The sequence below is a fragment of the Myxine glutinosa genome, chromosome 12 (assembly GCF_964187855.1).
Source record: "Myxine glutinosa chromosome 12, kmMyxGlut1.1, whole genome shotgun sequence".
In the NCBI taxonomy this organism is placed as follows: Eukaryota; Metazoa; Chordata; class Myxini; order Myxiniformes; family Myxinidae; genus Myxine; species Myxine glutinosa.
The window spans coordinates 53,283,581-53,298,440 of NC_136272.1; the positions used below are offsets into that span (position 1 = coordinate 53,283,581).

Consider the following 14,860-nt stretch of genomic DNA (forward strand, 5'->3'; position numbering starts at 1 on the left):
GAGTTCCCCAAGGCAGTGTTCTGGGCCCTGTGCGTTTTCTGGTCTTCATCAATGATCTCTCTGACTCTCTTGGAAAATCCTCTCTATCTCTTTGCTGATGACTCTACTCTCTGCCACTCCATACCTATTCCTTCAGATAGGCAGGCAGCAGCCTCCTCACTCTCTGCAGACCTCGACAAAATCACAGACTGGGCAAACAAGTGGAACATTTCAATCCTGAAAAATCTCACACTATCACTATGTCTCTTCGAAAAGACCGTCCGGACAACCCTCCCATGTACTTTGTCAACAAACTTCTCCACGACGTTATGTCACTCAAGCTTTTGGGTCTCACTATCTGCCATGATCTTTCCTGGGAAAACCACATTTCAAATCTGGCCTCCAAAGCCAGCCGCCGACTGGGCATCCTCCGTCGTGCGAAGTCCTTCCTTGGCACACCTGAGCTCCTCACCACATACAAGGCTTTCATCTGCAGCTCAATGGAATACTACACTCCCCTCTGGGCTGGTGCTCCTGCCTCACACCTAGCTCGTCTTCACGCGGTTGAAACCAAAGCGTTCAGAATCATTGGAATCTCCCGCGATGAAGCTAACTCCAAGGGCCATTCACTCACTCACCGCCGGCAGGTTGGTGGTCTTTCCGTCTTCTACCGACTCCTCTCCGGCCTTGCCCTCCCAGCTGTCTCTGGGCTCTGTCCCCCAAATATTCCTGCAGGTCGCACAAGATCTGCCTGCAACCCTCTTATGGTTAAACTGCCAAAATCAAGACTCTGCTCACCTTCACTCCTTCATTCCTCTTTTCTCCTGCCTCTGGAACAAACTCCCTCACTCTCTTCAATCCCACTCCTCCCTCCAGGTCTTTAAAACAGCTGTTCACCACCATCTCTTATCTTCCCCCATCCAAAACCTTGATCTTTTCTACCCCTGCTAATTTCACCCCAAATCCACTTTTTTGAAATACCAACTTCTGTGCTGGAAGTCCTTGGTGTACTTGTGTTTTATACTTCTCCCACCCCCCCCCCTTCCCACGCCTCCTCCCCCCAAGCCCTCTCCCTCCCACACATCTCCCGATGTCCCTGCTCTCAAATGTTGTGTTTGTGTGCTTCCCCTTCTCTCCCCATCTTGTCTACTGCTCCCTCTTTTTATATATTTTGTTTGTTAGATTTGTTTGTGAAATAAATGTTAGCTCTTTCACAAGCCTCGATTCTGTAAACAAAAAAACAAACCCCCACCCCCCCCAAAAAAAACCCTCCTTTACGTTCTGAGCCAGCACCTCCATCACAGCTACAAATAGTAGTGACCTTAGTACCGACCCCTGATGCGCTCCCACCTTCACCTCAAACTCACCACTGTTCCCATCCTTCATCCTTACAGCTGTACGCGCTCTTTTGTACATTGCCATCACTACTCTGATCAACCATTCCTCCACTCCTAACTTCCTCAATGCCCGTGTCAATACTTCGTGTGGAACCCTATCGAATGCTTCCTCCAGATCAACAAACCCAAGAAACAGCTTCTTCCTCTTCTCCATGTACTTCTCCTGCAACTGCCTCACAATAAAAAGCGCGTCTGTCGTTCCTCTTCCTGGCATAAATCCAAAACTGCATTTCGTCGATCTGCACTTTCTTCCTTATCCTCCTCTCCAACACCCTTTCCAATACCTTCATTCCATGCTCCAATAACTTTATCGCTCGGTACGAGCCACACTCCAGAGGGTCACCTTTCCCCTTGTATAGAGGGACGAGGGTACTCAGTTCCCAATCCACTGGAATGCGGCCTTCTTTCACCACCAGATTACAGATCTCTGTCATTCTCTTCACACCCCAACTTCCTGCTGCCTTCAACACATCTCCCACAACTCCCGTCAGCCCTCCTGCTTTTCTACTCTTCATTGCTTTTATCGCTTCCTCAACTTCCTTCTCAGTTATCTTCTCTGCCGGTCCTAAAACTGGGTTACTCTCTATGTTGCCATGCCATTCATTCTCTGCATTCAACAGCATTTCCATACATCTCTTCCGTCTTCCTTTAATTCCATCTGGGTCCACAACGATTTGTCCCAAGCAACTCACCCCCATCACATCACACCTCTCTTTCGCTATCTGCTTTGCAATCCTGAATACCGCTCTCTGACCCTCTTCCGAATCCAAGCGTTCTCCGAACATTTTCCTGCATGCCTCCTGTGCCTTTGCTACCTCTTTCTTTGCAGCCTTCTTGGCTGCCTTATAGCCTTTGCTACCTCTTTCTTTGCAGCCTTCTTGACTGCCTTATAACTTTCATGCTCTGCTTTTTCTGCTCCCGTACCCTTCGCCTTCTGCCACTCCTTGAACTTCTTCCTCTTCTCGTCAATCCTCTTTCCAACTTCATCATCCCACCACCATGTTCCCAAGTGCCTCGGTGGTCCTTTTGTCCATCCACATACCTCACCACCGGCTCCCAACAGACTATCTTTCATTGACATCCAATCACTTTCAAGCTCAACCACATCAGCCTCTACCCTACTCAGCCTCTCTTTTAATGCCTCCCTTACTGGCACCTCTTTCAACCTCCACACCTTCATTCTCGGTTGGTACTTCACCCGCCGAGCTCTCCTCGCACCTTTCACCCTCATGTCGCAGACAACCAAGTGGTGCTGTGAAACAGCCTCCTCCCCCGGGATCACCTTTGTGTCCCGGAGGTGCCCCATATCTCGCCTACGCACCATCAGGTAGTCAACGGTTGTCGTCGATCCACCTGAGTGTTGTGGAAAACCAATCAGGTCCACACAACTTTATCAGGTCCACACAACTTTAGTCCAACTTCTGGTTTAATTCCATTTAGATCATGACATCATCCTGTAATGCAGGAAATGCAATAAGCATAAGATATGGCATCACATGGGACCATTCATAACATTCAATGTAAGCAATGTAAGCAAGCTGAATATTCTATGCTGGCGTACCGTTAGCGAGTCTACCAGATGTAACGTGTCACAGGAGAAGTCTCGGAGCACCGTCCGCAGCAGCGGGTCTTATAGTCGCGCCCCTAGCGGTGTCAACCAGGGTCGGGTGACGAAGGGTGTAACGCCAAGTCGTCGGGCCCTGGTAGACTCGGTGAGGGGAGGGTCGGTAGACTTTCGGCGATGGGAGCGTCGGGAGAGTCCATAGTCTCATAGATGGGTTCGATCGGTTCGTCCGATCTAAATATCTCTAATTCTGGGAGATTTAATCTATCTCTAATTCTGGTGGATTTAATCGATCTCTAATTCTGGGGTATTTAATCTACCTCTAATTATGTGGGATTTAATCTTTCTCTAATTCTGGGGGATTTAATCTATCTGCAATTCTGGGGGATTTAATCTATCTCTAATTCTGGAGGATTTAATCTATCTCTAATTCTGGGGTAATTAATCTTTCTCTAATTGCAGGGGAATGAATCTATTTCTAATTCTGGGGGATTTAATCTATCTCTAATTCTGGGAGATTTAATCTATCTCTAATTCTGAGGGATTTAATCTATCTCTAATTCTGGGGGATTTAATCTATCTCTAATTCTGGGGAATTTAATCTATCTCTAATTCTGGGGGATTTAATCGATCTCTAATTCTGGGGGATTTAATCTTTCTCTAATTATGTGGGATTTAATCTTTCTCTAATTCTGGGGGATTTAATCTATCTCTAATTCTGGGGGATTTAATCTGTCTCTAATTCTGGGGGATTTAATCTATCTGTAATTCTGGGGGATTTAATCTATCTCTAGTTGCGGGGGAATGAATCTATCTCTAATTCTGGGGGATGTAATCTATCTCTAATTGTGGGGGAATTCATCTTTCTCTAATTCTAGGGGATTTAATCTGTCTCTAATTCTGAGGGAATTAATCTATCTCTAATTTTGGGGGAATTAATTCTGGGGGATTTAATCTATCTCTAATTCTGGGGGATTTAATCTGGGGGATTTAATTCTGGAGGATTTAATCTATCTCTAATTTTGGGGGGATTTAATCTATCTCTAATTTTGGGGGATTTAATCTATCTCTAATTGTGGGGGAATGAATCTATCTCTAATTCGGGGGCATTTAATCTATGTCTAATTGTGGGGGAATTAATCTTTCACTAATTCTGGGGATTTAATCTGTCTCTAATTCTGGAGGATTTAATATTTCTCTAATTCTGGGGGATTTCGTCTCTCTAATTCTGGGGGATTTCATCTATCTCTACTTCTGGGGAATTTAATCTTTCTCTAATTCTGGGGGGATTGAATCTTTCTCTAATTCTGGGGGCTTTAGTCTTTCTCTAATTCTGGGGGATTTAATCTTTCTTTAATTCTGGGGGATTTAATATATCTATAATTGTGGGGGAATTAATTCTGGGGGATTTAATCTATCTCTAATTCTGGGGGATTTAATCTGGGGGATTTAATTCTGGGGGATTTAATATATCTCTAATTCTGGGAGATTTAATCTATCTCTAATTCTGGGGTAATTAATCTTTCTCTAATTATGTGGGATTTAATCTTTCTCTAATTCTGGGGGGATTTAATCTAACTCTAATTCTGGGAGATTTAATCTATGTCTAATTCTGGGGGATTTAATCTGGGGGATTTAATTCTGGGGGATTTAATCTATCTCTAATTCTGGGGGATTTAATCTTTCTCTAATTCTGGGTGATTTAATCTATCTCTCCTTCTGGGGAATTTAATCTTTCTCTAATTCTGGGGGGATTGAATCTTTCTCTAATTCTGGGGGATTTAGTCTTTCTCTAATTCTGGGGTATTTAATCTTTCTTTAATTCTGGGGGATTTTAATCTATCTCTAATTGTGGGGGAATTAATTCTGGGGGATTTATTTCTGGGGCACTTAATCTATCTCTAATTCTGGGGGATTTAATCTGGGGGGATTTAATTCTGGGGGATTTAATCTATCTCTAATTCTGGGAGATTTAATCTATCTCTATTCTGGGGTAATTAATCTTCTCTCTCTAATTCTGGGGTAATTCATCTTTCTCTAATTATGAGGGATTTAATCTATCTCTAATTCTGGGAGATTTAATCTTTCTCTAATTATGTGGGATTTAATCTATCTCTAATTCTGGGAGATTTAATCTATCTCTAATTCTGGGGAAATTCATCTTTCTCCAATTATGTGGGATTTAATCTATCTCTAATTCTGGGGTAATTAATCTATCTCTAATTCTGGGGTAATTCATCTTTCTCTAATTATGTGGGATTTAATCTCTCTAATTCTGGGGGATTTAATCTATCTCTAATTCTGGGGGATTTCATCTATCTCTAATTCTGGGGTAATTCATCTTTCTCTAATTATGTGGGATTTAATCTTTCTCTAATTCTGGGGGATTTAATCTATCTCTAATTCTGGGAGATTTAATCTATCTCTAATTCTGGGGGATTTAATCGATCTCTAATTCTGGGGGATTTAATCTATCTCTAATTACAGGGGAATGAATCAATTTCTAATTCTGGGCGATTTAATCTATCTCTAATTCTGGGAGATTAAATCTATCTCTAATTCTGGGGGATTTAATCTATCTCTAATTCTGGGGGATTTAATCTATCTCTAATTCTGGGGTAATTAATCTTTCTCTAATTATGTGGGATTTAATCTTTCTCTAATTCTGGGGGATTTAATCTATCTCTAATTCTGGGGGATTTAATCTATCTCTAATTCTGGGGGATTTAATCTATCTCTAATTCTGGGGGATTTAATCTATCTCTAATTCTGGGGTAATTAATCTTTCTCTAATTATGTGGGATTTAATCTTTCTCTAATTCTGGGGGATTTAATCTATCTCTAATTCTGGGAGATTTAATCTGTCTCTAATTCTGGGGGATTTAATCTATCTGTAATTCTGGGGGATTTAATCTATCTCTAGTTGCGGGGGAATGAATCTATCTCTAATTCTGGGGGATTTAATCTATCTCTAATTGTGGGGGAATTCATCTATCTGTAATTCTAGGGGATTTAATCTATCTCTACTTCTGGGGAATTTAATCTTTCTCTAATTCTGGGGGGATTGAATCTTTCTCTAATTCTGGGGGATTTAGTCTTTCTCTAATTCTGGGGTATTTAATCTTTCTTTAATTCTGGGGGATTTAATCTATCTCTAATTGTGGGGGAATTAATTCTGGGGGATTTATTCTGGGGCACTTAATCTATCTCTAATTCTGGGGGATTTAATCTGGGGGATTTAATTCTGGGGGATTTAATCTATCTCTAATTCTGGGAGATTTAATCTATCTCTAATTCTGGGGTAATTAATCTTTCTCTAATTCTGGGGTAATTCATCTTTCTCTAATTATGAGGGATTTAATCTATCTCTAATTCTGGGAGATTTAATCTTTCTCTAATTATGTGGGATTTAATCTATCTCTAATTCTGGGAGATTTAATCTATCTCTAATTCTGGGGAAATTCATCTTTCTCCAATTATGTGGGATTTAATCTATCTCTAATTCTGGGGTAATTAATCTATCTCTAATTCTGGGGTAATTCATCTTTCTCTAATTATGTGGGATTTAATCTCTCTAATTCTGGGGGATTTAATCTATCTCTAATTCTGGGGGATTTCATCTATCTCTAATTCTGGGGTAATTCATCTTTCTCTAATTATGTGGGATTTAATCTTTCTCTAATTCTGGGGGATTTAATCTATCTCTAATTCTGGGAGATTTAATCTATCTCTAATTCTGGGGGATTTAATCGATCTCTAATTCTGGGGGATTTAATCTATCTCTAATTACAGGGGAATGAATCAATTTCTAATTCTGGGCGATTTAATCTATCTCTAATTCTGGGAGATTAAATCTATCTCTAATTCTGGGGGATTTAATCTATCTCTAATTCTGGGGGATTTAATCTATCTCTAATTCTGGGGTAATTAATCTTTCTCTAATTATGTGGGATTTAATCTTTCTCTAATTCTGGGGGATTTAATCTATCTCTAATTCTGGGGGATTTAATCTATCTCTAATTCTGGGGGATTTAATCTATCTCTAATTCTGGGGGATTTAATCTATCTCTAATTCTGGGGTAATTAATCTTTCTCTAATTATGTGGGATTTAATCTTTCTCTAATTCTGGGGGATTTAATCTATCTCTAATTCTGGGAGATTTAATCTGTCTCTAATTCTGGGGGATTTAATCTATCTGTAATTCTGGGGGATTTAATCTATCTCTAGTTGCGGGGGAATGAATCTATCTCTAATTCTGGGGGATTTAATCTATCTCTAATTGTGGGGGAATTCATCTATCTGTAATTCTAGGGGATTTAATCTATCTCTACTTCTGGGGAATTTAATCTTTCTCTAATTCTGGGGGGATTGAATCTTTCTCTAATTCTGGGGGCTTTAGTCTTTCTCTAATTCTGGGGGATTTAATCTTTCTTTAATTCTGGGGGATTTAATTCTGGGGGATTTAATCCATCTCTAATTCTGGGGGATTTAATCTGGGGGATTTAATTCTGGGGGATTTAATATATCTCTAATTCTGGGAGATTTAATCTATCTCTAATTCTGGGGTAATTAATCTTTCTCTAATTATGTGGGATTTAATCTTTCTCTAATTCTGGGGGATTTAATCTAACTCTAATTCTGGGAGATTTAATCTATGTCTAATTCTGGGGGATTTAATCTGGGGGATTTAATTCTGGGGGATTTAATCTATCTCTAATTCTGGGGGATTTAATCTTTCTCTAATTCTGGGTGATTTAATCTATCTCTCCTTCTGGGGAATTTAATCTTTCTCTAATTCTGGGGGGATTGAATCTTTCTCTAATTCTGGGGGATTTAGTCTTTCTCTAATTCTGGGGTATTTAATCTTTCTTTAATTCTGGGGGATTTAATCTATCTCTAATTGTGGGGGAATTAATTCTGGGGGATTTATTCTGGGGCACTTAATCTATCTCTAATTCTGGGGGATTTAATCTGGGGGATTTAATTCTGGGGGATTTAATCTATCTCTAATTCTGGGAGATTTAATCTATCTCTAATTCTGGGGTAATTAATCTTTCTCTAATTCTGGGGTAATTCATCTTTCTCTAATTATGAGGGATTTAATCTATCTCTAATTCTGGGAGATTTAATCTTTCTCTAATTATGTGGGATTTAATCTATCTCTAATTCTGGGAGATTTAATCTATCTCTAATTCTGGGGAAATTCATCTTTCTCCAATTATGTGGGATTTAATCTATCTCTAATTCTGGGGTAATTAATCTATCTCTAATTCTGGGGTAATTCATCTTTCTCTAATTATGTGGGATTTAATCTCTCTAATTCTGGGGGATTTAATCTATCTCTAATTCTGGGGGATTTCATCTATCTCTAATTCTGGGGTAATTCATCTTTCTCTAATTATGTGGGATTTAATCTTTCTCTAATTCTGGGGGATTTAATCTATCTCTAATTCTGGGAGATTTAATCTATCTCTAATTCTGGGGGATTTAATCGATCTCTAATTCTGGGGGATTTAATCTATCTCTAATTACAGGGGAATGAATCAATTTCTAATTCTGGGGGATTTAATCTATCTCTAATTCTGGGAGATTAAATCTATCTCTAATTCTGGGGGATTTAATCTATCTCTAATTCTGGGGGATTTAATCTATCTCTAATTCTGGGGTAATTAATCTTTCTCTAATTATGTGGGATTTAATCTTTCTCTAATTCTGGGGGATTTAATCTATCTCTAATTCTGGGGGATTTAATCTATCTCTAATTCTGGGGGATTTAATCTATCTCTAATTCTGGGGGATTTAATCTATCTCTAATTATGGGGGATTTAATCTATCTCTAATTGTGGGGGAATTAATCCATCTCTAATTATGGGGGATTTAATCTATCTCCAATTCTGGGGTACAGTAATTAATCTTTCTCCAATTATGTGGGATTTAATCTATCTCTAATTCTGGGGTAATGAATCTATCTCTAATTCTGGGGTAATTAATCTATCTCTAATTCTGGGGTAATTAATCTATCTCTAATTCTGGGGTAATGAATCTCTCTCTATTTCTGAGCGAATTGATCAATCTGTATTTCTGAGAAAATTAATCGATCTTTAATTCCGAAGGAATTAATCAATCCGTATTTCTGAATGAATTATCTTTTTTTTGTTGGTTTATTGAGACAATGATCACATAAGCCGGAGTTATGCTTCTACGAAGATGCACGTAAGCGTCTCTGCATAGCTATGCAGAGAAGGGGTTTATGGGTAACCGTAGCCCGCATAGGCTCGCCGAGGGGTCGATGCGCACCCCTCCAAAATCTCAACAATGCGTCGCACGTAGCTGTGGTCATGTGCGTCAAACAAACGCTGATTGGTTGAGCAGGGAAGTATATCTGGTAGCATTGAGGGTTGGGCCCAGACCCAAATCCGGAACTAAAACAAAGAACCAAAACATTCAAACAGAATGTTTACACTTTTACTGGAGGTGGAAACGGGTTTCCATTTCTGGGTGCTTCTCCATTTTCTGTACATTCTTTAGTTTTAGTAAATGTGACACTGCCCCGTACTGCACGCGTTAACGTTACATGCAAGTAAGTTGGCAAACACCCATGCGGACGTCTGCGGGCGACACCCGTGCATGTTTGCAGAAGCATAAATCAGCCTTTACACCTAACATACCTTGCCAGAGTGTGTGGGTAATGCATGTAGATCGTTGCTTTTCATTTGGTCTTTATCAACAAGTCCTACAAAGGAATTAAACATGAACGATCAATTAATATTGGAACATTCAATCAGCCTTTTTCCTTTTTTGAGCTCGAGCAAACGTTACAACGAGCTCAAAGTTTTGTTTGAAGACCAGCAGCTCCCTGAATGGTGCAACAAGACAGGTGTGTACAACAGTCACTGGCACAAAGGATGATTCTTATTGTCAGAAGGTCAAGAAAGAGGGACTCCTTAATGTAATAATAATGAATGCAAATTAAAATGTAGCTAGCAAATTGTGAAAGAAACGGATTTAAGTTTGTTTTTACAAAGGACGTTGCCATGAGATAATCACAAACAAGGGAATTTGAATGGAGAAATCACTTGATAACATATTGCTTGTGCTATGTTGCTATGAAAAAAAGGAGGTGTTAGTGCATGAGTGGTGTGTGACGACATGGTGTGTATATTACATCACTTTGCAGGAATATGAAAAAAACAAACTCAAAAAAGGATGTTTTAGTGCATGAGTGGTGTGCGACGACATGGTGTATATATTACATCACCTTGAGAGAATACTAAAAAAAAAACTCAAAAACGAAGTGTTAGTGCATGAATGGTGTGCGACAACATGGTGTATATATTACATCACCTTGCGGGAATACCAAAAAAAAAAATCTCAAAAAAGAAAGTGTTAGTGCATGAGTGGTGTGGTGTGCAGTGACACTGTGTGTGCATTACATCACCTTGCGGAAATACTTTTAAAAAACAAGAGAAAAATGACCACAGTGTGATCACCAGCTGCGACGTGTAGAATCATGAGGATATCCGTTGCAATATGCGCTACCAAATTCGACCAGTCATTAAATTATACGCATGCACCAGCGTCTTTTTGTCTTTCAGTTCTGGTCTTGTCCTTTGTTTTGCGACGCATCATGCTTCATCAACTGATTACATATAATGTATGGACGTGAATGTTATTTCTGTTAATGTTAATCTTAATTCATTAATGTTATTTATTAATGTTAATTCTGGGTGGCAGAGGGATAATTTGAAACGGGCTTGGTCGGTAGGGGAAGTCCGAGTGTATGCGCATGCGCTTTTCAAAAAGGCACCCCAACAACAAGAACAACAACGCGGTCCTCTCATAGAGATGCTCGTCGCAGCTAAAAACTCAAAAAAGGAAGTGTTAGGACAGGAGTGGTGTGCGACGACATGTTGTGTATATTACATCGCCTTGTGGGAATACTTCCGCTCTAGCAGGGAACATGGCCTTAAAATGCATGTTGTTGTTGTTGTGTTGTGGGAATACTTGAAGAAAAAAAATTCTAGAGTGTACATAATCATTAGCTCATAGAAGAGAAGCATCACGACAAACGTCTTTTATAAGTTCCGAAATATATTACAACAAATTATCATGTAGAGCTGTAGGAATTGAACGTGAAAGATTAAAAAGGGTCTCCTTACTCCTGTTCGGTATCATCTCCATCGCTCCATATGGAGGAGCCAGGATTCCTGCCAAGTATTGTCGATATTTCTGCAAACATGATGCAAGAACACAAATGAATGTGGTTTCTTAAGCAGACAAAGTGCTATACGATTCCAATGTAATGATTTGTTTTGAAGTATTCTTTCTTCTACATTATGTAGTCCATATAAATAGGGCTACGGAGTGTGGGATCTGCCTTAAGTGGACCCATAAATGGGAAGGAGTCAGATATTGATGAGCTGGCAGGGCATGACCAAGGTGGGATCAAAGGACAGGAAGTTTGTTTTACAAGTGGAAATACCAACTGGTTTTCTACAAAGCCCTGTGAAAGTTTGGTGTCTCCATCTGCAATTATTGCCATAGACCTGTTGGGTGGCCTGCTTGCCAGTCCTGCCTTTTCCCATTGGGTAGTTTGGACCAAAAAGTGGATGCACGTCTAACCCAGGTTTCCACCAAAAGGTAGATGTACGTTTAACCCAGGTTTATACCAAAAGGTGGATGCACGTTTAACCCAGGATTATACCAAAAGGTGGATGCACGTTTCACCCAGGATTATACCAACAGGTGGATGCACATTTAAACCAGTATTATACCAAAAGGTGGATGCACGTTTAATCCAGGATTATACCAAAAGGTGGATGCACATTTAAACCAGGATTATACCAAAAGGTGGATGCATGTTTAACCCAGGTTTCCACCAAAAGGTAGATGCACGTCTAACCCAGGTTTCCACCAAAAGGTAGATGCACGTCTAACCCAGGTTTCCACCATAAGGTGGATGCACGTTTAAACCCAGGTTTATACCAAAAGGTGGATGCACATTTAACCCAGGTTTCCACCATAAGGTGGATGCACGTTTAAACCCAGGTTTATACCAAAAGGTGGATGCAAATTTAACCCAGGATTATACCAAAAGGTGGATGCACATTTAACCCAGATTTGGACAAAAATGTGGATGCACGTCTAACCCAGGTTTCCACCAAAAGGTGGATGCACGTTTAACCCAGGCTTATACCAAAAGATGGATGCACATTTAACCCAGGTTTCCACCAAAAGGTGGAAGCACATTTACCGCAGGATTATACCAAAAGGTGGATGCACATTTAACCCAGGATTACACCAAAAGGTGGATGCACATTTAACCCAGGATTATACCAAAAGGTGGATGCACATTTAACCCAGGATTATACCAAAAGGTGGATGCACATTTAACCCAGGATTATACCAAAAGGTGGATGCACGTTTAACCCAGGATTATACCAAAAGGTGGATGCACGTTTAACCCAGGATTATACCAAAAGGTGGATGAACATTTAACCCAGGATTATACCAAAAGGTGGATGCACATTTAACCCAGGATTATACCAAAAGGTGGATGCACATTTAACCCAGGTTTCCACCAAAAGGAGGATGCGCATTTAACCCAGGATTATACCATAAGGTGGATGCACATTTAACCCAGGATTATACCAAAAGGTGGATGCACATTTAACCCAGGATTATACCAAAACGTGGATGCACATTTAACCCAGGTTTCCACAAAAAGGAGGATGCGCATTTAACCCAGGATTATACCAAAAGGTGGATGCACGTTTACCCCAGGATTATACCAAAAAGTGGATGCACATTTACCCCCAGGATTATACCAAAAGGTGGATGCACATTTAACCCAGATTTGGACAAAAATGTGGATGCACGTCTAACCCAGGTTTCCACCAAAAGGTGGATGCACGTTTAACCCAGGCTTATACCAAAAGATGGATGCACATTTAACCCAGGTTTCCACCAAAAGGTGGAAGCACATTTACCGCAGGATTATACCAAAAGGTGGATGCACATTTAACCCAGGATTACACCAAAAGGTGGATGCACATTTAACCCAGGATTATACCAAAAGGTGGATGCACATTTAACCCAGGATTATACCAAAAGGTGGATGCACATTTAACCCAGGATTATACCAAAAGGTGGATGCACGTTTAACCCAGGATTATACCAAAAGGTGGATGCACGTTTAACCCAGGATTATACCAAAAGGTGGATGAACATTTAACCCAGGATTATACCAAAAGGTGGATGCACATTTAACCAAGGTTTCCAACAAAAGGAGGATGCGCATTTAACCCAGGATTATACCAAAAGGTGGATGCACATTTAACCCAGGATTACACCAAAAGGTGGATGCACATTTAACCCAGGATTATACCAAAAGGTGGATGCACATTTAACCCAGGATTATACCAAAAGGTGGATGCACATTTAACCCAGGATTATACCAAAAGGTGGATGCACGTTTAACCCAGGATTATACCAAAAGGTGGATGCACGTTTAACCCAGGATTATACCAAAAGGTGGATGAACATTTAACCCAGGATTATACCAAAAGGTGGATGCACATTTAACCCAGGTTTCCACCAAAAGGAGGATGCGCATTTAACCCAGGATTATACCATAAGGTGGATGCACATTTAACCCAGGATTATACCAAAAGGTGGATGCACATTTAACCCAGGATTATACCAAAACGTGGATGCACATTTAACCCAGGTTTCCACAAAAAGGAGGATGCGCATTTAACCCAGGATTATACCAAAAGGTGGATGCACGTTTAACCCAGGATTATACCAAAAAGTGGATGCACATTTACCCCAGGATTATACCAAAAGGTGGATGCACATTTAACCCAGGATTATACCAAAAGGTGGATGCACATTTAACCCAGGATTATACCAAAAGGTGGATGCACATTTAACCCAGGATTATACCAAAAGGTGGATGCACATTTAACCCAGGATTATACCAAAAGGTGGATGCACATTTAACCCAGGATTATACCAAAAGGTGGATGCACGTTTAACCCAGGATTATACCAAAAGGTGGATGCACATTTAACCCAGGATTATACCAAAAGGTGGATGCACATTTACCCCAGGATTATACCAATAGGTGGATGCACATTTAACCCAGGATTATACCAAAATGTGGATGCACATTTAACCCAGGTTTGGACCAAAATGTGGATGCACATTTAACCCAGGATTATACCAAAAGATGGATGCACATTTACCCCAGGATTATACCAAAAGGTGGATGCACATTTAACCCAGGATTATACCAAAAGGTGGATGCACATTTAACCCAGGATTATACCAAAAGGTGGATGCACATTTAACCCAGGATTATACCAAAAGGTGGATGCACATTTAACCCAGGATTTTACCAAAAGGTAGATGCACATTTAACCCAGGATTATACCAAAAGGTGGATGAACATTTATCCCAGGATTATACCAAAAGATGGATGCACATTTAACCCAGGATGATACAATAAGGTGGATGCACATTTAACCAAGGTTTCCACCAAAAGGAGGATGCGCATTTAACCCAGGATTATACCAAAAGGAGGATGCACATTTAACCCAGGATTATACCATAAGGTGGATGCACATTTAACCCAGGTTTCCACCAAAAGGAGGATGCGCATTTAACCCAGGATTATACCAAAAGGAGGATGCGCATTTAAACCAGGATTATACCAAAAGGTGGATGCACATTTACCCCAGGATTATACCAAAAGGTGGATGCACATTTAACCCAGGATTATACCAAAATGTGGATGCACATTTAACCCAGGTTTGGACCAAAATGTGGATGCACATTTAACCCAGGATTATACCAAAAGATGGATGCACATTTACCCCAGGATTATACCAAAAGGTGGATGCACATTTAACCCAG

General features: G+C 40.2%; 1 protein-coding gene across 7 annotated transcripts in view; it reads right to left on the minus strand.

Moving 5' to 3' along the window:
* The window catches only part of LOC137418586 (uncharacterized), a 156,580-nt gene that overhangs the window by 102,481 nt on the left and 39,239 nt on the right, over positions 1-14,860 (minus strand). For 5 of the 7 annotated variants that reach the window (XR_013621101.1, XR_013621104.1, XR_013621102.1 and 2 more), the window contains 2 exons: positions 11,101-11,170; positions 9,610-9,674 (listed from right to left, as the gene is read on the minus strand). Coding sequence is in view for 3 of the 7 variants with exons in the window: in XM_078766819.1 (XP_078622945.1) it covers positions 9,610-9,635 (26 nt within the window). In the remaining 4 variants the exon portion in view is untranslated. Of the gene's footprint in view, positions 1-2,784; positions 2,831-9,609; positions 9,798-11,100; positions 11,171-14,860 lie in introns of those variants that run through there. The other 2 variants (XM_078766818.1, XR_013621103.1) reach the window with 2 other exon arrangements.